The sequence below is a fragment of the Pelophylax lessonae genome (assembly GCF_965119305.1).
Source record: "Pelophylax lessonae genome assembly, chromosome: 3".
NCBI lineage: Eukaryota > Metazoa > Chordata > Amphibia > Anura > Ranidae > Pelophylax > Pelophylax lessonae.
The window spans coordinates 561,765,635-561,788,519 of NC_138770.1; the positions used below are offsets into that span (position 1 = coordinate 561,765,635).

Genomic DNA, 22,885 nt, shown 5'->3' on the forward strand with positions numbered 1-22,885 from the left:
CTGGTGTTAAACGCGGTCTTCCACTCATCGCCCGCCTTGATCCTTACGAGGTTATATGCCGCCCTCAGGTCGAGTTTGGTAAAGACCGTGGCCCCTTTAAGGCGATCGAACAGCTCGGAAATCAAGGGTATCGGGTAAGCGTTCTTGATCGTGATGCGATTGAGACCCCTGTAATCGATGCAAGGCCTCAACTCACCGCCCTTCTTTTTCACAAAGAAAAATCCAGCCCCTGCCGGGGACGAGGATTTGCGAATGTGTCCACGTGAAAGCGCCTCCCTCACGTACTCCTCCATGGCCTCATTCTCCGCTACCGACAGTGGATAGACTTTGCCACGAGGAGGAACGGCACCAGATTGTAACTCGATGGCACAATCGTATGGGCGGTGCGGAGGTAGGGCAACCGCGCGCACCTTATCGAATACATCCCGGTACTCCTCGTATTCAGGGGGCAACAGAGAGTCCGAGGAAGTACACAGCAACTTGACAGGCCCATGGATGCAACTAGTCCCACACTGCGGTGACCACGAGAGGATCTCGGCCGATCTCCAATCGAAAATCGGATTATGCTTCTGGAGCCAGGGGTACCCCAAGACCACCGAGTAGTGTGGAGACGAAATAACCTGGAAGCAGACCGACTCTCTGTGGACGGCACCAATGGCTAACCCCACTGGAAGGGTCTCATGAGTCACGTGTGGCGGCAGAAGGGGTCTGCCGTCTATCGCCTCAAGAGCCAGAGGAGAACCTCGAGCCTGCAGAGGAATGGAATTGGCGGCAGCGAACACACTATCAATGAACAAACCACCAGCACCAGAGTCCACCAACGCCTGGGTCGTCACCGAGCCCCCGACCCAGGAAAGGACAACAGTGATCAGTGGTTTGTCAACACGGGAAACCGGGGACGAGGAGACTCCACCCAAGATCTGCCCCCGACAGGATCTCAGGTGCGAGCGTTTCCCTGGACGGTTCGGACATGCCAACCGAAAATGCCCACCGAGACCACAGTACATGCATCGGCCCTCACGTCTCCGGAGTACCCTCTCCCCCTCGGACAGGCGAGCAAACCCCAGCTGCATGGGTTCACCCCCAGACAAGTCATCCCCAGGAGGCGTGGGAGGAGAGGGAGGCACGGGTGGGACAACAAAGGTAGGCGCCAATCTGTTAGGAGGCCTCCGCAGACTCTCCTTAAAGGAAGGTCTCTCCCTGAGTCTGGTGTCAATCAAAATCAGGAAAGAAATAAGAGACTCGAGCTCCACTGGTAGGTCCTTAGCTGCAACCTCATCCTTCAAGGCATCCGAGAGACCATGAGAGAAAGCAGCGACCAGAGCCTCATTATTCCAGCCCACCTCTGCTGCCAGGGTACGAAACTCAATGGCGTATTCAGCTACGGATCGTGAACCCTGTCTGATGGACATAAGGAGCTTCGCAGCAGAGGCAGCACGAGCCGGCACATCGAATACCTTCCGAAGAGAAGCAACAAAACCGGAAAACTCGGCAACCACCGGATTGTTGTTCTCCCATAAAGGGCTGGCCCAGGCCAAGGCCTTGTCCGAGAGCAGCGAGATTAAGAAGCCCACCTTTGATCTCTCAGTAGGAAAGGCATGTGGCAGCAACTCGAAATAAATGCCCACCTGGTTAAGGAAACCTCGGCACTGAGTTGGCTCTCCCCCAAAGCGCTGTGGAAGGGGGGCAGAACCGGACATACCCCGAAACACCGCGGGCGCAACAACAGGTGTCGGGGTAGACTCTGGCGCAACAACCGGAGCGGCAGTAGGAGCGGACCCAGGAGCGACAACCGACCCATCGGCAACGGGAGCGAAATGAACCGTGCGTTCAAGCAGGGTTTGCAACGCCACGGCGAACTGACCCAACAGGTGATCCTGCTGATCAAGTCTGGCAACCAGCGTGGGTAGTGAGGATGGCCCTGTACCGTCAGAATTCGTGGCCTGTGGTACCGTGCGTTCAAGCAGGGTTTGCAACGCCACGGCGAACCGACCCAACAGGTGATCCTGCTGATCAAGTCTGGCAACCAGCGTGGGTAGCGAGGATGGCCCTGTACCGTCAGAATTCATGGCTTGGTCCTAATGTCACGGAACCATGAACCAGACGTACAACAACAGATAAGTGAAAATAAGACAGCTTTATTGAAAAACAAGCTATAAAGCAAAAGTCCAAACGGATGGCGAAACCGATGCAGAGTCTTTGCGAAGCCAGGGGTCAGGAACCAGCAGGGTAGTCAGACGAAGCCAGGATCAGGAACCAACAGGGTAGTCAGACGAAGCCAGGAACAGGAACCAGAAGTAGCAGCAGTCTTAGTAGCATGTGAACACAGGAGGACCAAGCAGGGAACTGAAGCCACAGACCTCCTATATATATGAGCTAGGCATCCAGCTCCTCCCAGTGGGAAGGAGGAGCCGCAGGGTGGGAGGCTACAAGAAACCCAGAAACCAAGATGGCCGCCAGCACATGTCAAACGAAGGAGAACAGCAAGAAGGTAAGACCATGACACAGTAGAAGTAGAAAATGCCTCAGTGTCAGTGGAAGTAGACAATGTCTCAGGCTTAGTGATCAGTGGGACTAAATAAATTGCATAGTGTCTGTGGTCAGTAGGAGGAACAGTGCCCCATCATTGGTATTAGTGGGAAGAATAGTGCCTAATCGTTTTTATCAGTGTGAGGAATATTACCCTATCGTTTGTATAAATAGAAGGAATAATGCCTCATCGTGAAAGAAATCGTGCTTCATCAATGGTGTCAGTGGGAGGAATAGTGCCTCATATCAGTGTAGGGAACAGTACCCCAGGGGCTGGATTAGGCCAAGTAAAGGGCCACATCTGGCCTGTGGACCACAATTTTGTATTTGGGGAAGAAAGTGTGGAATATTCTTTAGTTCAAGACGTGTTCTAAAAGATAACCAAAGGAATAACCTCCTCATCTTTGGAATTATGCTGGGGTTTTAGAAGATAATCCAAGATTTCAGCACCCTCAGTTTCGGGGCCCCTGGAGTATTCTAAAATATAACACAAGATAGGAGTTATGAATTATAAGTATTGTAGATTGTGGACAGTGTGTATGTGTAACCTAGGTTTCTCAAATTTTCCCAAGACCATACAACAGTATAGTGAATCACAAAACAAATGATCACAAAATGGCTTCAGCTGGTTCTCCATCCATCCATCAGGAAAGCCCCCTAGCATGTTTCAGCCATGTAGGACTTGATCAAACCCTACAGGGTGAAACATGTTAGAGGGGCTTTCCTGAGGGGTGGAATCCCAACTGAAGTCATTTTGCAATCATATGTTTTGTGATTTACTATATTGGTGTGCGATCCTGGCTATATGGATGGGCTTGGACGCACTTGACATGTATATATCAGTGACCCAGTACCCAGCAGCAGTGCTTGAAATGACCAGTATATATCTCTATTCCTAGGTCACAATCTTACCTGATAACAGACCTCATAATTAGTCAGTTTTCCACTGGCATTCATAAATATCAGCTGACAAATGCTCAGGGCTCCCTCTCTTGGGCTCTCTGCTGTGGGAGCCTCTTGCTTGGTGAAAAGGCTTACTGTTGACAAAACACTAGGAAGGTGCAAGAGCTGTCTGTTTGTTTTGTGGAACCCATTAGGGGACATCCTTTTATTTAGAAACTGCCTTAAACTATGTTTACTTCCTCTCTTGCTGAATAAAGTGCAAGACATTTTTGCTTAGACTGTTCTTGGGTGTGCCAATATCAGTTGATATATTAAAAGTAAGTAAGAAAACTTTAGGTGCCCTAATTTATTGTCTGCTGCCTATAGTTGCGGTTGGTTCTCGCTGGCAGTACTTTGTGCTTTAAAAGCACAGAGCACAGATTTTTATTTTATTTCACTGAAATGTCACTGAGTGAAATTGTATTTAATTCTGTGTACTGCACTGAGATGAGGTGCAAAGAAACTCTGACGGAAATTGTGTTGCAGATGAGCAGAACAGAAAAATGCAGACCACCTGAGGGCTGTGTGAAAGTGTGAATAGGGCTTATAGAAAACAATCTTCAGACCAAATTTAAAAGAGAAGTATGAGATTTCCTTTTTTTCCCCCATTTATACTTACCTAGGTGGATGCAACATCTGTCCGATGCAGCATCTGTCCCCTGGCGCCTCTGCACTGAGATCCGAGCGATCGAACACCGCTGATCGCTCGGTCCTGACATCTCCCCAAGCAGAGAGCTGTTGACTGTCAGTCAGCAGCTTTCTGTTCTGCCCTGTCCTCGCCCATTGGAGCGCTGTGCTGTGGAGGGGCGGGGAGCGGCCGGCTCAGGCTCTCAGTGGCTCACTGAGAGGCTGAGCTGGGTGTTAGTCCAGGCACCTGGCGGATCCCTACTCCGTGGTCATAATGGTGCCTGGACCGACATCTGTGACGTGAGCAGAAAGCTGACTTCAGCCCGCTCTCTGCTAAAAATGGGTCACAGGAGTGCAGAACGAACTGCACTCCTGTGATGCATAGGAGATGTACAGCCAAACAAGTTTTGGCTGTACATCTTCTTTAACAAGGAGGCCCCCAGTTTCCAGCCCTGGGGTACAATACTCATCCACCAAAAAAAGTGTCAATAAGGAAAAAAAAAACTCAGACACCGTTTTTTTAACAATTGCTTTAATAAAAATCCATCCACCGCCGACCCGAAAAAAAAAAAAAAAGCTCCGCTCGCACTGAAGGCTCCTGCTGTCTGCCTGCTCCGCCATTTGACAGTTCTTAAATAGGTATGGGGCGGGGCTACCTAGAGACATCACCTGATGGCACCACCCCTGCGATGTCACTGACCCAGCATGGCCTGGTCGGTGACGTCACAGGGGGCAGTATCACCAGGTGACGTTGCTGTGTTTTTATTTCTTTTGTGTTTTTGTGTTTTTATTTTTTTTTGGTGCATTTTTGGTGAATGAGTAGGGGTACAGTGGGTACAGGTGTGCCCTATACTCATTCACATAGGGCGGGCAGTATCTGGGTGCTCCCTTGTTAAAGGGGCTTCCAGATTCTAATAAGCCCCCTACCAGCAGACTCCCACAACCACCGACTAGGGTCGTGGGAAAGAGGCCCTTGTCCCCATCAACATGGTGGGCACAAGGTGCTTTTGGATGGGGGGGTTAGTGAGGGCATGTGGCCTGGTATGGTTAAGGAGGGGGGGCACTCGCTCATCCCCCCCTTTCCTGGCCTGCCAGGCTGCATACTCATATAAGTGTCTGGTATGGATTTGGGGGGGGGGGGGGGATACTTGCCATTTCTTTTTACAAATTTTGGCATGGCTTTCCTTTTAAAATCTGTACCAAACCCGAAAAAGCCTCATATGGATTGGGGGGAGGACCCCCACGCTGCTTTTTTTTATTTGATCTTATTTGTTTTCAAAACTGATCCGATGTGTGATTCATGCGTTCCCATAGAAGACAATGACCCTGGAGCTGATCTGAACCGCACCGCAGTGCTCAGAAAACGCACAAGACTCTTTTTAAATTTGCCGCTGCACCCCAAATATGGGAACCGGCTCCATAGAAAGCCAGCTCGATTCACATGTCATGCCAATCGGATGTCATTCAAAACGCATCCAATTCGCATATATGTAAACAGAGGGGTTGTTTGTAGTGGTCTCATGCTGTACATTTTCTGTCCTCAGTCATTTTATCTGATTATCACCTTACACCTAATGAACTCTAAAAGAATGTACAATACCTATCAATGGTATCCTTAACCCCCTATTCTACTTCTGCTACTGGATCTATCCGAGGTAGAATTTTGAGCAGCCAATTTGTAAAAATTATTTTAAAAAATACATTCTTAGTTCTATAATTTAATGTGGTCATTGACACAAGAGTGCCTTATGTTAAATAAAAATGCTGCCATCTGGTAATAAGATTTTACTGTTATTATACGTTCTTCTTATCTTTCCGCTTGAGTGGTTTCTGTTATAATGTGCACAATCTTAATTTGCATTCAGACCTGACTTTTTTTGGAGCTGTCTGGGCAAGATCTATATATCTCCTATTTCTAAATATGCCTTACTAAAAAGACAGACATTACAGCTTAATCACCTAAAAGATATATGTAATTCACAGAAAATGTTGTTATCCTTGTTTGTAGTGGGAACATTACACATAGATCATCCATAATTGTTGATAGAAACCAGGATCTTCTACGCTACTCTTTTCTGTTCTTGCCTTCTTTTTAATTAATTTCTGAAAGTAAACATGAAATCACTTCTTAATTAATTATCCTTAACCCATTACCAGTTGCTTCTCACTGTTTGATGTATATATCATGAATGTCTTCCAGAAGATGTAATAATAAGCAGACCATCAAGTCAAAGGTCAGGATCCAAATTATCGCAGCTGTCAGACGTCATCAGTGTTCACGAGACAGATGAGAAGGTAAATAATAATTGCATTAATACATCTCATACTGAAATCTGCATGTGTTCTAGTCCTCTTTTGAATATGGTCCTATAAAAAAGCATTTAGAAGAAGCTGTCTTGCATAATTTAGGTCATTTCTGATTCTATCCTTTCATGTGACAGCTACATAAACCTCTAAGCCTTAAGTCCTCTTCTAGATCCCTTATGTTCCTGTAGGCTCTACATCTTGCTAAAGGGAGTATACTGTAATTTTTTTTTTGGAATTCTTTTGCATTATTTTGTTTAGGACCCAAAATATTTTTAAATTGTTGCCTTATTTTTCTTTTTAATAAGGTTTATAAAAAATATCATGTTTGATTTTTTCAAAGTTACTGGTTAGTGGCAAGTTCTAGGAAAAATCAGCGTCTTTCCAGGGGACAAACAAGCACCTGCTGTTGTGACCAGATAGAGCAGTGTTTCTCAACCTTTTTTCAGTCAAGGCACCTTTTAAAATTATAGACAATCTCAAGGCACCTATTCTAAAATGTAAAAAAAGATTCTAATAGCGTTACATAGTGCAGTGACATGCACATGTAGGACACCCAACATTAGAGGTGATTCATTCTTCCAAAGCAAATACACTTTTGCACACTGGTACTGACTAGTATTCCAGTGTTTCTCTTTTCCCTCAATTTCTCTCCATCAGTCAGCTAATGTCACCCCAGTGCCATGGGAGAGAGGCAGAGGAGGGTCAAACAGGGATGCTGTGGAGGCAACAGACATCCTCCTTATTACCTGATGACGTCATTGATTGTTAGGATGCCAGTGTCTAGAAAGTTGCAATGGTGCATAATGCAAACCTGTGGCTTTGTTTAACTAAAAGGCAAGGCACCCCTGAAGAAACCTCAAGGCACCCCATGGTGCCTGGGCACCCTGGTTAAAAAAGGCTGAGATAGACTTTCAGTGAAAGGAGATCCGAATATACACACAGCAGTATGACTCATAGAGGTGACCCCCTCCTCTCTTTTGAATGCAGAACCCTCTGATTTATATATTATACACAGGCTAGCAACCTGTATATAGCCAGTGCTGGTCTTTCTTCTTAGAAAGCCCTGCAGGCTTTGCAAACTGTATTTTATAGACACACCCTACATTAAGTCTCCATTCACACTAGTACGACTTGTCAGGCGACTTGGTCAGCCTGACAAGTCGTGCACCGTCGCGGTCCATTGACTGCTACAGGAACCGTTCTAATAGGAGCGACACAAGTCGCTTCAAAAAAAGGGTCCTGTACTACTTCGGGGCGACCTAGAGTGACTTGCATAGACATTCATTTTATGAAGTCCCTGCAAGTCATGCCGAAGTCGCGGTGCATGCGACTTCACAGGTCGCCCCCGAAGTCGTGCCGCTTCAGTGTGAACCGGCACTTAATGTTTAGGTGTAAAACAAATTAAAGAATGTAAATAAACAGTTAGTCAGGGGAAATAATCTTCTTTGTTAAAGCTAGTGACAGACTGCATCATATATGATATATAAGGTTTTTTTCATGAAATGATGCAGTGCCAATAATTATAATAAACCTCAATAAAATTACTTTGCTCATAGTTTTGCTTTAAATATAACCAGTTAACACTTTCATGTTCCTTGCAAAGGGAGGGCAGCTGAAATGCAAATATAGAAGCTGTTACTCTCTTAAAGTGGTTGTATAGGACAGCCTCATAGGACAGACAAAGGAGAATGAAAACTCCTCCTACAAGCTTTAACCAGTGCTCTGCTGGACACTGCTAGCAGTCACAAGACTGTTCTAACTGCTGATGAGAAAAGGTATTTAGCAGTTTATAATAACTAAAATAATTGCATTTCCATGTGCTGTGTACTGTGTTAGATCAAATATAGTGAATGCAGGCTCCTGTGTATAGTAACCCTCTAAATTAGTTGTAAACCCTCTCCTATGCCCAGTGTAGGGAATAACCTCACGTTATACCCAGCAATAAAACAAATCCCCTACATACGTTTTACTTGTTTATCTGCTGTCTTTCGCTTTCTACACGGAAAGTGCAGATCGTGTTAGAAATATTTCTTCCTATTTCAGCAGCACATAGGGGTGGGTGGGGAGACTGGATTTACACTGTGTGAGATCTGACTAGAGGAAAGGGGCACCTCCGTCCTTCGAAATAGGCAGAGGAACGAAGGAACGTGCAGAGCTGTATTATGAATAGACAAGCTCTCTGATAATCTCCCTCTAAGCACCCTCCCCGACACCAATTTTTAGCTACTGTTATCTCACGTGTCGCAGAACTTGTAAGAAGTGAAACATGCTGATAACAGAGGAACGAAATGGATCTTAGAGCTTTGGAGAGAGATAAGTAAAGGCTACAGATATATGTGCTTAGTTCAACTTTCATGAAAGGGGTTTACAACCACTTTAGGCTTTGACAATAAAACCCGGAAGCTGATTGGTTTCTATGCACATCTGCACCAGTTTCTGAGTGCTCCAGTTTTAGCAAATTTCCCCAATAGCATGTCTCTTCTGAAGTAAAAAGCTGCCTGCTAGCAATTTTTGTGACTGAAGGCTTAGGTTTTCTGCAGTGCTAAAGTGCTAATAACGAACACGCTGATAGGTGGAGTATGTTGTTTTACCTTTAACTGTGGAGCCACAATCTGGGGGAGGAACAAGACCTGTAAGTGTATTATATGTGTGTAGGTGGTTCCTGCGCTATCAAAGGTGATTTAGGTCCCTTCCTACTGCTGCACCACTAAACTGGTACCAGAAACCAGTTAGTAGAAATTTAAATATGGGGGTGTGTGGCGCGCTTCAGAAGTGGAGAAAATTTAAATAAAGTAATTATTGTTAATAAAATATATATGTGGTAAAAAAATTGCTGTTATTTCACAATTCCTTATCCTCGTGATTTGTGAATAAAATTAAACTTCAATCAAAACGACATTTAAATAATTCAATAAAAACTGTAAAGTGTTAAGCCAGGTATTTCAAACTATAAAGTGCTGGGTGCTTTCAATCTTCAATAAAAACATATCATATCAATAAATGTCTATAAAACTCATTAAATTAATAAAGTGCAGTCTTCAGTGAATGTCCATTTTTTCTTTCCACCACAAACAATTATAATAATAATAAATCCAACTGTGTATCTTCAACTTATATCACAAAGTGCTTCTGTGCAACAATAAGGTGCAGTGACTTGTTCCTCCACCAGGTGTCACCTCTAGGTGTTCTAAACTCTCACCTTAATGGAGTATATAAATCGCCTGAATGTGTATATTTAGCCCCCGGTTGGGTGATTATTAGCCTGGGTTTACTGTCTGCAGAGTCCTACTCGTGGTCCCGGGATCCTTCTCAGGGTTCGTATCAGGGTGCTTTGGTCCTCAGGGGTCCTAGTCTCCTAGCGCAACCTCAGGGCTCATTAAACATAGAGGGCCATCATGGTGCAGTATTTTAAAACCACTTTATTCATAAAAAAATCATTGCACTTACAATTATCCAGCTTGTTATGGGCGTAGTACAAGTCTGAGTAGCGTTGGGAGTACTTGGCTCCGGTCCGTAACGTCACTTCCGGTTATTTTTGGCGGCTCCTCCTACGCGTTACGTCACATCATGTGACTTCCTCAGGAAGTTTAATGAGCCCTGAGGTCGCGCTAGGAGACTAGGACCCCTGAGGACCAAAGCACCCTGATACGAACCCTGAGAAGGATCCCGGGACCACGAGTAGGACTCTGCAGACAGTAAACCCAGGCTAATAATCACCCAACCGGGGGCTAAATATACACATTCAGGCGATTTATATACTCCATTAAGGTGAGAGTTTAGAACACCTAGAGGTGACACCTGGTGGAGGAACAAGTCACTGCACCTTATTTTGCACAGAAGCACTTTGTGATATAAGTTGAAGATACACAGTTGGATTTATTATTATTATAATTGTTTGTGGTGGAAAGAAAAAATGGACATTCACTGAAGACTGCACTTTATTAATTTAATGAGTTTTATAGACATTTATTGATATGATATGTTTTTATTGAAGATTGAAAGCACCCAGCACTTTATAGTTTGAAATACCTGGCTTAACACTTTACAGTTTTTATTGAATTATTTAAATGTCGTTTTGATTGAAGTTTAATTTTATTCACAAATCACGAGGATAAGGAATTGTGAAATAACAGCAATTTATTTTACCACATATATATTTTAATCACAATAATTACTTTATTTAAATTTTCTCCACTTCTGAAGCGCGCCACACACCCCCATATTTAAAAGACCTGTAAGTGGTACTTAATTGCAGCAGGAAATAAAATCAGGTATCCTGCCCTGCCAGACAGGGTTGTGCTCTAAGGCAGAGCTGTGTAAATCTTAGAACTGAATGGACAGAAAATCAAAGCCTTTGGCAGGTGAAACTGTCCCTTTATATGTATTTTATCTGTTGTGACAGTGTGAGACCCTGCCACTATGTAAATAGCAAAAAAAATGACACAGAATTCTCAAAGCTGCAGATTGAGAAGCTTTGGCAGATTGATTGTGAACAGAGAAAGCGGTGTTCTTTGCTTTGGTAGGTCTGGATCAGGGCCTGTAGCTTGACAGTTCCAAAGAGTATTGGGTGGGACAGAACATTCAATCTGGTGTCCAGGCTTTGCTTGACTCCTGCAGCCTGTGTGAGTGCATAGGTGTGCAGGGTCATTATAAGGCAGATCTGAGCATAGCTCAGGGCAGGTGGAGTTGGAGTTGTTGCAGTTACTGCCATTGACAGTTTCAAAGAGTATTGGGTGGGACAGAACATTCAATCTTTGCTTGACTCCTGCAGCCTGTGTGAGTGCTCAGGTGTGCAGGGTCATTATAAGGCAGATCTGAGCATAGCTCAGAGCAGGGCAGGTGGAGTTGGAGTTGTTGCAGTTACTGGCATTTGGAGACAGACCCCACTCAGGAGACCTGATTGCTACTGTCAGAGACTGCATCCCTTTTGCGGTGGGCTTTTTGCTCAAAGGACTGATAAGGCTGGGACAGCTATGCAGGCCTGGGAGACCATGAGAGGGTCTGGGAGGCTGGGAAATCTAGCGAGTCCAGGAAAGCTGGAGGAATTTCCGGAAGTCACGGAGAGAGTGAGCAAACGCAGGGAGAAATGGAGAACCATATTTGGAGGCCAGTGAGATACTGCAATTAAAGCTAAGTGACCTAAAGAGCCAGGTGGCTTGGCATTTTCATTTTGTGTAATGCTGAAACCTCTGCGTGGGAAAACCACATGTGTTGAACTGTTATTTTTGCTTTTCTTTTTTATAAAAATGGGCTAACAGGTCCTTTATCATAGATCCTGTCTGCCGTGGACTCGCTGTGCAAACACATCTATCACAAGAGCTAAACACACCAGTTTCCACTGTGCATTTTGCTGTTTGTCAGCAGTCTAGCTTAAAATTATTCTACTGATCCTTTAATTCATCTTTATATAAAAATCCCCCCTACATTTTCTTTAAATTATTGATTTGAAATATTTTTTCAGTTTATATTATGTATATACATTACCCTCTAACACTATAACAGTACTGGGTTTTGAACTCCTGTTTAGCTTCTGTGTTTATTCATTCTGATATTCATATCATTTCAGGTGGATCTAAATCAGGATGAAATAATCACCTCTGCAAATGAAAACAACACATCAGAGATGACAGAGGCACAGACTGATCTAGATGTACGTGTTTAAGTGATCTCTCTGTTTTGTGATATATGCTGTAGGAAATTTCATAATATCACCATGTGATGTCACTAGAGTCTCTCTGTAAGGCTGTATTTTCTAAAGGAACTTTTGCATGAGGGTTTCTGGCCACTCCATAGGAATTGATCAGATCCTCAAACAGATGTTTTAAAGCTGGCCATACGCTATACAATTTCTGGCCGGTTCCTAATAAATTCGACAAAATTTGCTACATAGGTGGTCCTTTTGCCACCCTCATGCCCAACATCCTTTGATTGAAAAAATCCAAGAAATCAGACAGGAAATTGTTCATCCAGTTAACTGCAACTGCTGTTTGGGTATTCTGGCAGCTATTGGTGTGGGCTGTCATAAAACAAAAGCCGCTGTGGGAGATTTGTTCATCTACGCTGTATAGCATGGATGTAGGACTCTGTGGACTGAATGCTAAAAATCTAACTGTGATGGACAATCTTTACCTTTTGATATGCACATTGCCTAGACCAGTGTTTCTCAACCTTTTTTCAGTCAAGGCACCCTTTAAAATTATAGAAAATCTCACGACACCCTTTAAAATTTTGGACAGTCTCGAGGCACCCCAATCTAAAATGTAAAAAACTATTCTAATAGTTTTTCCATAATGCAGCAACATCCACATGTAGGACACCCAACGTTAGAGGTTGATTATAGAGTGTCATCGTAGAGTGGTACTATGGACACAGCGCAATACTCAATGCCTCCTCCTAAATCTCGATAATCGTAAAGAAGTGAACAAAAGAATGGACTTTGATGGCACACCAAACTCTTGTAAACCAATGATTATATAAAAAATATAATTTTATTACAAAAATAATTATACATACAGGAATAAAATTGTATACAAATTACAAACAGATAATGCCCTTCCCAATGTGCTTACGGCCCTGGATAACATGAATTATCCTGATGTTTGGAATCAGAAAGATACTCAATAAATGCTTTCAATTCAGAGAAAAATTACACCTATGGTAGAACTAGATGATACAACATCAGGACTGTGATTCCCGTGGTTGACACTTGTCAAGGCTCCACATGTTTCGCGCATCAGCGCTCCCTCAGGAGATAGTCATCGTGGGCTTGCAAAAACTTCTATATAACAAAAAAAATACAGAAGGTAAAACTATGAGTGAATTAAGAATGATTACATATACTATAGTAGTTTCCAATCAACATAATACAATATAGTTCATATGGAGGTAGTAGCACTTACACTTATATTTGTATTTATTTATGTATGTATTTTTGTATATAGAAATCACTGGATCCACAATCCTGATGTTGTATCATCTGGTTCTACCATAGGTGTCATTTTTCTCTGTTGTGAAAGCATTTATTGAGTATATTTTTGATTCAAAACATCAGGATATTTAGTGTTATTCAGGGCCGTAAGCACATTGGGAAGGGCAATATCTGTTTATATATTTGTGTATTTTTTATATTATATATATATATATATTTTTTTTATAATTTTATTTGTGTATATATAAGATTTTTTTTAATCTTATTTATAATAAGTATATTTTTTTTATAATCATTGGTTTACAAGAGTTTGGTGAGCCATCAAAGTCAATTTTTTGTTCCCTTCTTTAAAATGTTAGAGGTTATTTATTCTTGCAAAGCAAATGCACTTTTGCTCACTGGTACTGACTAGCATTCCAATGTTTCTCTTCTCCCTCAATTTCTCTCCATCAGTCACCCCAGTGCTGATGGAGAAATGCAAGGGAGAAACAAGGATGCCGTGGGGGCAACTGACATCCTCCTTATTAACTGAGGACGTTATTAGTAGTTAGGATGCCAGTGTCTAGAAAGTCATAATGGTACATAATGAAAACCCGTGCCTTTGTGCAACTAAAAGGCAGGCTTGATCCACCTACTGACTTGTATAGAATTTTTGTTACATTTTTAGGCATTTTGCCAAGGCACCCCTGATGAAACCTCAAGGCACCTCAGGGTGTCTGGGCACCCTGGTTGACAAAGGCTGGTCTAGACAGTGCATGCAGTAAGATCCGCAGTAGATCATTTTTCATAGGGCAGTATAGCAGCAGCTGCCAGGTGTTCAGGAGGCCATCGACAACAAAAATAGTCCCCTGCGCAAGAGTGAGATGACCCAGTGAGGAGTGTTAATCCGTTGCATGTGTGGATAATCTCTTGAAGCCTTGCTGCCCTCTAGGACTGGGGCTGTCCTCTAGACACTGAAAAAAACAAAAAAGAGCCCACAGGCCTAGTGCATCATCCCACAAATTTTATAAAAAAATATGTAATAAAAAGAGCTATGTACAAACATCGGTTTTAATATCGCTCAACTGGCCACTTTCCGTGGCTTTACGCATCCAGACTGACTGATGACTTAAGCATATGGGGGATCTCACTGGGGTCCCTGCAGGCTGATGTGTTTCGAAGGGGCTTTTCTGCTTGGCTCTGATGAAGAACGAAACCCCTTTCAAAATATGTCAGCTTGCAGGGACCCCCGGTAAGGTCCCTCCTATGCTTGGGTCATCGTTCAGGAGTCCATTCTGCCACCTCCTAAATGTCTGCTTTTTTTATTTTTTTAAACCCAAGGAGGATTTTTTATTAAAATACCACAACTGAGAGCTAAATGTTTGGCTTATGGTTGTGGTGTGCTCCCATTGACCTCAGTGTGCGAGTTTGACAGGCAGTGCCCCCTGTTAATCTGCACAAACCAAGTTAAAAGTTGCCCCAGCCACAAAGAAAAGCTTGTATCCAGCCCTATCTGGCTGTGAATGGTGATGGGCAGTGGTGTATTTGGGTTTTGTGCTGCCCTAGGCAAGACTAAAATTGGGTGCCCCCCCTCCTATGTAAATTTGCCCCACTCCTTCCTTTTTAACGGATGTGACTCCCTCCAAAATTTAAGGACTACAAGTCCCAGCATGAACCCCTGAGATCTCACGAGAGGGGGGAGTGGGTGAGGGAGGGAGGTGTGTGAGAGAGAGGGGGTCTGAAAGAGAGAGGGTGGGTGGGTGAGAGAGAGAGGGGGGAGAGAGAGGGGGGGGGGTGTGAGAGAGAAAGAGGGGGGGTGGGAGAGAGAGGTGGGTGAGAGAGAGAGAGAGTGGGGGAAGAGAGAGAGAGAGGGGGAATGAGAGCGAGAGAGAGAGAGAGGGGGTGGGAGAGAGAGAGGGGGGATGAGAGAGAGAGAGAGAAGGGGGGATGGGAGAGAGGGGGGATGGGAGGGAGAGAGGGGGGTGAGAGAGAGAGGGGGAATGAGAGAGAGGGAAGGGGGGTGCGAGAGGCAACTCTAGCAACCACTGGCCAAAAAGATTCTCAGGTGGAGGGGGGACTTTTTTGCTGCCCCCCTGCAAAGTGCTGTCCTAGGCCTGGGCCTTGTTGGCCTAGGCCAAAATACAGCACTGGTGATGGGCTCAGGCATGTTCAGGATCGTAGTCCCAACCCACCCAAGCAATCCTGCCAGGAAGCCTACACTGCAGGCAATGAGGCATTTCCCGGCCCGCAGCTGCACTGACCGTGAAATATATCACTGGCTGTCTATATCTATATAATAAGTCGCGCTAACTTAAATGATGGAAAATAAAGTCCATATATGTTAGGATCACAGAATTCAGACAGGCTCCCTATGGACATACGCTTACCAGAAATGGTAAATAAAAAGGCAGGTTCTCCAAGATGAATCTCGTCCCCTTGATAGCAGACTGGAACCAATAATCTTGCGTTGATTCAACGGTAATTGGATAAAAAATAAAAACGCAATAGCGTAAAACCCAACACAAATGGTAAAGTGACTTGAACACTAATGTGAGTGATAAAAACTGGATATAAGTGTGTGGAACTCCACCAGTGTAAAAACTCAAAGCAATCAAAAGAAAGAAAATAAAAAATTCCTCTTAGGTGGGACACCTATAGGTACCCCTTACCGGAAATAAGTGGAAATATGTGCAAATACATATAGGTGAAGTGCAATCCTAAATCAGCTGATGTCGCCTCTTACCAACGAAGGAAAGAAAAACGCCAAAGTGAATGGGAAATCCTAAATAGGTATCCTCTGTGTAGAAACCTCATCCAGTATAGCTCGCCTCTTACCAGATATTAATAAGATTAGGCCAGGTTGCAATAAATCAAAGGAATCAAGCAAGATGAGATGCCAGCCTTTACCATTTGTGTTGGGTTTTACGCTATTGCGTTTCTATTTTTTATCCAATTACCGTTGAATCAACGCGAGATTATTGGTTCCAGTCTGCTATCAAGGGGACGAGATTCATCTTAGAGAACCTGCCTTTTTATTTACCATTTCTGGTAAGCGTATGTCCATAGGGAGTATGTCTGAATTCTGTGATCCTAACATATATGGACTTTTTTTTCCATCATTTAAGTTAGCGTGACTTATTATATAGATTCTGTTTAGGGTGTGGTCACACTTGAAGTTGCTGCTGTTTTTCATTTCCATTAGTGCGGTTAATATTGTGTATATTCCATATCACTGGCTGTGATTGGTGGTGTGCAGTGTCTACTTCCTGGCAGGATTGTTCAGGTGGGTTGGGACTAGGATTCCGAACACGCAAGAGCCCATCACTAGCTAGGATGTTAGAATTTAGGTGGGCTGTAAAACCGTGGCTCAGCCACCAAAAAAGAAAATTGGCAAAAAACCTTACGGGTTATAATCCTCCCTAAGTTTTGCCTAAAGTTCTATTTTAAAGTATTTTATATAGAAGTAGGCATGGGCTGTCCTAACACAGTTTAAGAGAGAACAATACTGATCACTAGTTCATTTTTAAAACCTGTTTAATCAGCTCACTGATGTCTGGCATAAGTTAGATGTGAATATTTTGTATTTATACATTGCAGGCCGAGGTTCACTGAAGGGAAATTGGTTGTCTGATCACAATTGTTTTCTCCCCTCGTTAGCTGTCTGCAGTGTGCCTCCCCCGAATCTCCCCAGAGGGCTAAACATAAACGGTCGTACAGATGCAGCTGTCGTATTTAGGGTTACTTTGGCTGGCACAGACGCCTGAGGGCGATCAGATGGTGCCTGCATGTCTGACCACCCTCTCGTGTTTATAGTCAGCTTGCTTATCCGTGTTGTGTGAATGTGTCAGAATCTCCTGATCTTGCATGAGCTTGTGCCCAGCTTAGGGTGCGTTCAGGTGATATATCGGTTTTAGGAATCAGGTTACTTGCCAAGTCTGATGCACGTCACAGTGCAGTATTCATGAATTGTGTGATTCTCTGCAGACTGGACAGATCTTCATGCATATTTTCAAGAGAATAATGGTATTTTCAGTTCACCAGTTTTGTTATCACTTGCTTTGGGTTTCCAAAGTTGACTAAAGCAGGGTATACATGATGAGTTTTTTTTCATTCAAGCAGCGGGTTAAATGAAAAAAGACTCACAGATCCCCACATTCACCCAAGTGATGTTGATGCAGGGGTCTCTCTTGCGTTGTCTTTGTATTCTGACAGTGGGGGCTCCCTCCATCAGAATACACAGATCAGTGCTGCAGCTATTGGCTGCGAGTGGTGATCGAATGCTGGTTTTGAATCATGACCATTCGACAGAAGCTGTCATTAAACCAGCTTCTATTGAACAGACAGCGGTACACATGGACCGAAATACATCTAGTACCTGCAGTACACCCTGCTTAAAGCAACTGGGAGCATATTTATAAAGGCATAAATGTGACATTCACCAAACATTCACTGAAAGTTAAAGTGTAACTAAAGGCAAAACTTTAAAAAAAAAAAAAAAAAAGAAGTTTTTAGATAGTAAGGGAGGGTTACAATCCTTGTCAAGTTTTTTTTTTTTTTCTTTTTTTTTTCCATTGTTAGGGGTGTCCCTTCTCTTCCTGCCCTATAGTCAAACAGGAAGTCAGAGGAAATCCTTTCAAAGTGAGGATATCCCAATGTGTCACCAGGGTTACTAGAACTAGTGTACCCAATGGAAGATTTCCCCTCTATTAGTGTTCTGATGTCAACCCAAAATGTGGGATTTTTTTTTACTTCCCATATTTTGGATTCATTTTTGCACAGCACCTGAATGGGTTGTTTATATTGTCTATTATAGCTGAACTTTTGGCATATATACATTTAATGCCAGGTTACTGACGTTATGCATTCATTAAAGTAATAATAAGTCCCTTGTGCTGCTGCCGGGAAGGAGCTAGGAAGCAGAAAGTGCAGGGTCTGGAGGAGGACCAGAGAGGAGGGCTGGAGTCAGATGTTGTAGTCTGCTGAATGCTTAAAACAGGGGAGGCAGAGGCAGAGAGGGGCAGGATCTATAGGATGCATTTTGCTCTCCTCCCTGTTGCCGACTGCTGAGATGGGGGGAAGGATGCAGAGACTAGCCTCTCCGTGGCTGCCGGCAGAAGTGCAGGATCTGGCAGAGGAGTTCTGTCCTCCTCTCTGTTGCTGACTGCTGAAACAGGGTGAGGGCAGAGATAAGGGCTGCACCTCCAGGAGCAGGAGATGTGTGAGGACCACATGAAATGGCCTGGTGGGCCAGATTCGGCCCGCGGGCCTTGTGTTTGACACCTGTGTTCTAGATCATACAATCTACCTGGATGTGGAGTGTCGTTGTGTGTTAAAACTCCTTGGCATCAGGATGCCATTGTTAGCAAAAGACCTCCTGATGGCTCATGGTACTCCAGCACTAGGTTACCTGCTGCCCTAATGGATTTGGGAAATTTGGGATCAATGCGTCTTGATGAATCCAGCTGGCTTGTCGTTAAATCTGAGCATTGTGGCACCTAGCTGGACAGTGGCAGCTGGGCGCCTAGCCAGTTCCTGGAACCCAGCAGTGGGGCACATTGCTTGTAAAGGGATCTCTTAGAGGACACTTTCAAAACCGAGACTTCCTAGCAATGACCTGTACTACAGAAAAAAGAACTCTACAAGTGCTACATGAGCATGAATTACTGAATTCCTTTATGCAAGTAACATCCTAAGGACTGTCTATGTTACAGCTATCACTGTAAAGGATTGCAAAGGAGCTAGATGGACATTTTGGAACAAAGCCTTGGTATCTGCCCTTTGTAATCCCCCATGTAAATCTGACTTCTGAATGGGAGAAGGAGGGAAAGAACTGGGAGCCCATCAGGGGTTCTGCATTCACTTCTGCTGAAAAGAAACATGCAGACAGGAGGGGGAGATTAGAGTGACAACATGATCATCCTGCTGGTGAATTATTACTGTTCAATCACAGGGTGATGGCAGTACTGTAGAAAAAGGTCAACTTTCCAACCTGGCTATGATGGCAGGGAGGAAAAGAGGAGAGAGGCGGGAGTCACTCGACGGCCGAGCGACGCTGTGAAAACAAGTAGAAATTTTTTTTTTTTAATAAAGCACAGGTACTGGGATACAGTTTGTAATCTAACAGAGGAGATGATGTAAAGATCACATAGTTTTGTAGCAGCTGGGAGAGGAGCAGAGCAGTGCTAGTGAGCGGACAGGCAGGAAGGGGAGGGGAGGGGGAGGAGGACAGAGGGAGGCAGAGGAGGACAGGGCAGAGCTGCGGATGACAGAGATAAGTATGCTGAGCATGGTGTCAGGGCTCAGCAGCCATGATACACCGTGATCAGTGTACAGAGGGGAGGGTAGAAACTATCAGGATCAGCCAGGTATTTTATGTGATACGGGGGTCAATCTACACAGCACAAACACTGTGCTGTATAATATGTTTTAACCACTTAAGGACCGCCCGCCACAGTTATACTGTAGCAGGCTGGCCCTCCTGCGCAAACCGCTGTAGGTATACGTATACGCGCCTGCAGCTAGGGGGCGAGCGTGAGCCGGTGCGCTCCTGCCCCCACTCGGGAGCGGGGATTCCAATGCGCGGGGCAGGCTGCTCCAATTGCCACCTGACACCCGCGATCGTTCCCCCCCCCGCTGTGAGAGAACACTGTTGAAAACACAGCTGACCGTTCTTCTCTCTGGAATTATCACAGAGTGCCTGTGATCCTTCTATATAGGATTGCAGGTCTCTGTGATCATTTCACAAGCCCCGCCCCCCACAGTTAGAATCACTCCCCTAGGCTCACATTTAACCCCTTGATCACCCACAGTGTTAACCCCTTCCCTGCTAGTGTCTTTATTTCAGTAACAGTGCCTATTTCTAGCACTGCTTACTGTAGTAATGTCACTGGTCCCCCCAAAAGTGTAAAAAATGTCAGTTAGGGGATCTGATCTGTCCGCCACAATGTCGCAGTCGCCGCCATTACTAGTAAAAAAAAAAAAAAAACAATAAAAATGACATGACATAAATCTTTCCCGTAGTTAGTAGACGTGATAACTTTTGCGCAAACCAATCAAAATACGCTTATTGCGATTTTCTTTTTTTTTTTTTTTTACCAAAAATATGTAGCAGAAAAAAAAATTGGCCTAAAATGTTAAAGTTTGATTTTTACATTTTTTTTTTTTTTTATTGGGAATGTTATATAGCAGAAAGTAAAAAATCTTTTTTTTTTTTTAGAATTGTCGCTTTTTTTGTTCATAGCGTAAACAATAAAAACCGCAGAGGTGATCAAACACCACCAAAAGAAAGCTCTATTTGTGGGGGGAAAAAAGGACATCAAATGTATTTAGGTACAGCGTCGCATGACCACGCAATTGTCCATTAAAGTAACGTAGTGCCGAATCGCAAAAGATGGCCTGTCATTAAGGGGGCAAATCCTTCCGGTCCAGAAGTGGTTAAGGGAACAGGATCTGTTTTTTTAACAAAACTATTTCTATCTGTGCTGGTGCAGGGCGACTCCACTCAGTTCACTTGATGAGTTTTAGACTCTACTTCACAGATAGACCTATTTGGTCACTTTTTCTGAGTTATATTTTTTTCCAATGATTTGGATTTATCAAGGGTACTGTTTAAGAGAAATGTTATTCTCGTTGAAATAAGTTTTGTTTCAGATACCTTTGGGTATCTTTAATCCAGGTTATTTTTTTTTTATATACTTTAATTTTTTTGGCTTTTACACCTGTATCATTTTTTTCTCACCCCCTTGGTGAATTGTTTTATGGGTACAGGCTTAGTTTTCACCTTGTAACTTTGCAAATTTCCTGTTTGTGCATCATACTATATCTTACAAGCATGTTTATTACAACTAAATTGCTCATGATCCTAATTCAGTTTGATACCCAATCCCATATCCACAAATGAATATAAGATGTGTTTCACACAATGCTCAGGGCTTCAACTCACCAAATAAAAGGAAGAAAGCTTTCCATCATTATAAACGTTTGGGGGGCTAAAATTTTATTAATCCAAGAAACCCATTTTGCTGAATCCAATCATCCTAAATTTTTTCACAAAGCATTTAACCAATCATATTATCCACTATTTTCCACCAAATGTAGAGGAATTGCCATTTTTTGTACATAACTCCTTTCCATTTGAGGTCCAGGATGTACAGTATAAAAAGACAAAGAAAGTAGATTCCTAATATTAAAAAGGCTGTGTTCTGAGTCGTGAACTTACAATAGCAAATATTTACGCCCCAAATGAGGCATCTTCCTTGTTTTTTCATACATTCCTCGATACTCTTGATAAATTTAATTCTCCTTATATCATACTAGGAGGAGACTTCAATATGGTAGCTCATCTATTATTGAATAGAAGTAACCCTTCCTCTCTATCTAAGACATTCCCTAAATTCCTCCCCAAATAATTACAAGACTCACAACATATGGATACATGGAGAGCCCTGAATGTAGCTGCTAGGGATTACACCTTTTATTCCAACCCTCACAACACCTCTTTTGTTCCCCAATTATTTTAGCAAATTCTATATCCTCTGGCATTTATAACTGTTTGGTCCGACCATCACATAATGTCCTTTGTTACCAAATACATAGGCCTAACCCCCATACCTTATTCTTGAAGATTGAATGACCCACTGCTCTCAGATCCCATTATAGAGCAAGAACTTTCCAAAACTCTAGATTAATTTTTCCTGTTCAACCCAATTCAAGACACATCAATTTCCACTACATGGGTTGCTCATAAAGCTTATATGAGAGGCAAACTAATTGGAAAAGCTGCATCTAGAAAAAAGAAACATAATAAAAAAATTTCAATCCCTCACAAGGGACTTAGATAATCTTTATAAAGTCCCACAAAACATTCAAAATCAAAACCCCAAACTCATTATTGACCAAAAAAGGACCGAATTGAATAATATTCTTTCTACTAACGCTGAAAAGCATTAAGATTTTCCAAGGCAAGGTTTTTGCTTTATGGCAATACAGCCTCCTCTATGTATGATAGGAAACTTACCTCCACTTATATACAAACTCAACACAAATGCTGGCCTCCCTACATCAAACCCAAAAGAAGTCCTACAGATATTTTAAATTATATTTTATACTTCTCTCATCTCCTAATGACACAATTTCTACAGTCTCTAAAACTTGGCTTGATAACTTACCTATCCCCAAACTATCTTCCTCCCACCACTAATGTCTCCTTGCCCCCAACACTAATGAAGAGGTAGAAAATGTAATTAGGTCACTTCGAAAATCCTTAGCTCCAGGCCCCAATGGGTTTTTCATCTCTATATTATAAGAAATTCTCCTCTTCTCTGACCCCAAAATCAACACAGCTTTTCAATCATATATTACAAGTAAACACTTTTTCAGAAGAAAGGCTATTAGCAAACATGTCTCTAATTGTCAAACCTAATAAAGATCTAGCACATCCACAAAATTTTAGACCAATTTCGGTTATCAATAATGATCTCAAAATATTTAGCAAGATCCTCTCTGATAGACTCGCCAATATCATCCCAAATGTAATATCCCCTAATCAATCTGGCTCCATTCCCAATCGTCAAA

General features: G+C 43.2%; 1 protein-coding gene across 1 annotated transcript in view; it reads left to right on the plus strand.

The window, feature by feature from the left end:
* Positions 1-22,885, plus strand: part of CFAP61 (cilia and flagella associated protein 61) — a 612,448-nt gene that overhangs the window by 146,313 nt on the left and 443,250 nt on the right. Inside the window, 2 exon segments of the mRNA XM_082249457.1 lie at positions 6,299-6,393; positions 11,972-12,055. Of these exon segments, the coding sequence (XP_082105583.1) occupies positions 6,299-6,393; positions 11,972-12,055 (179 nt within the window).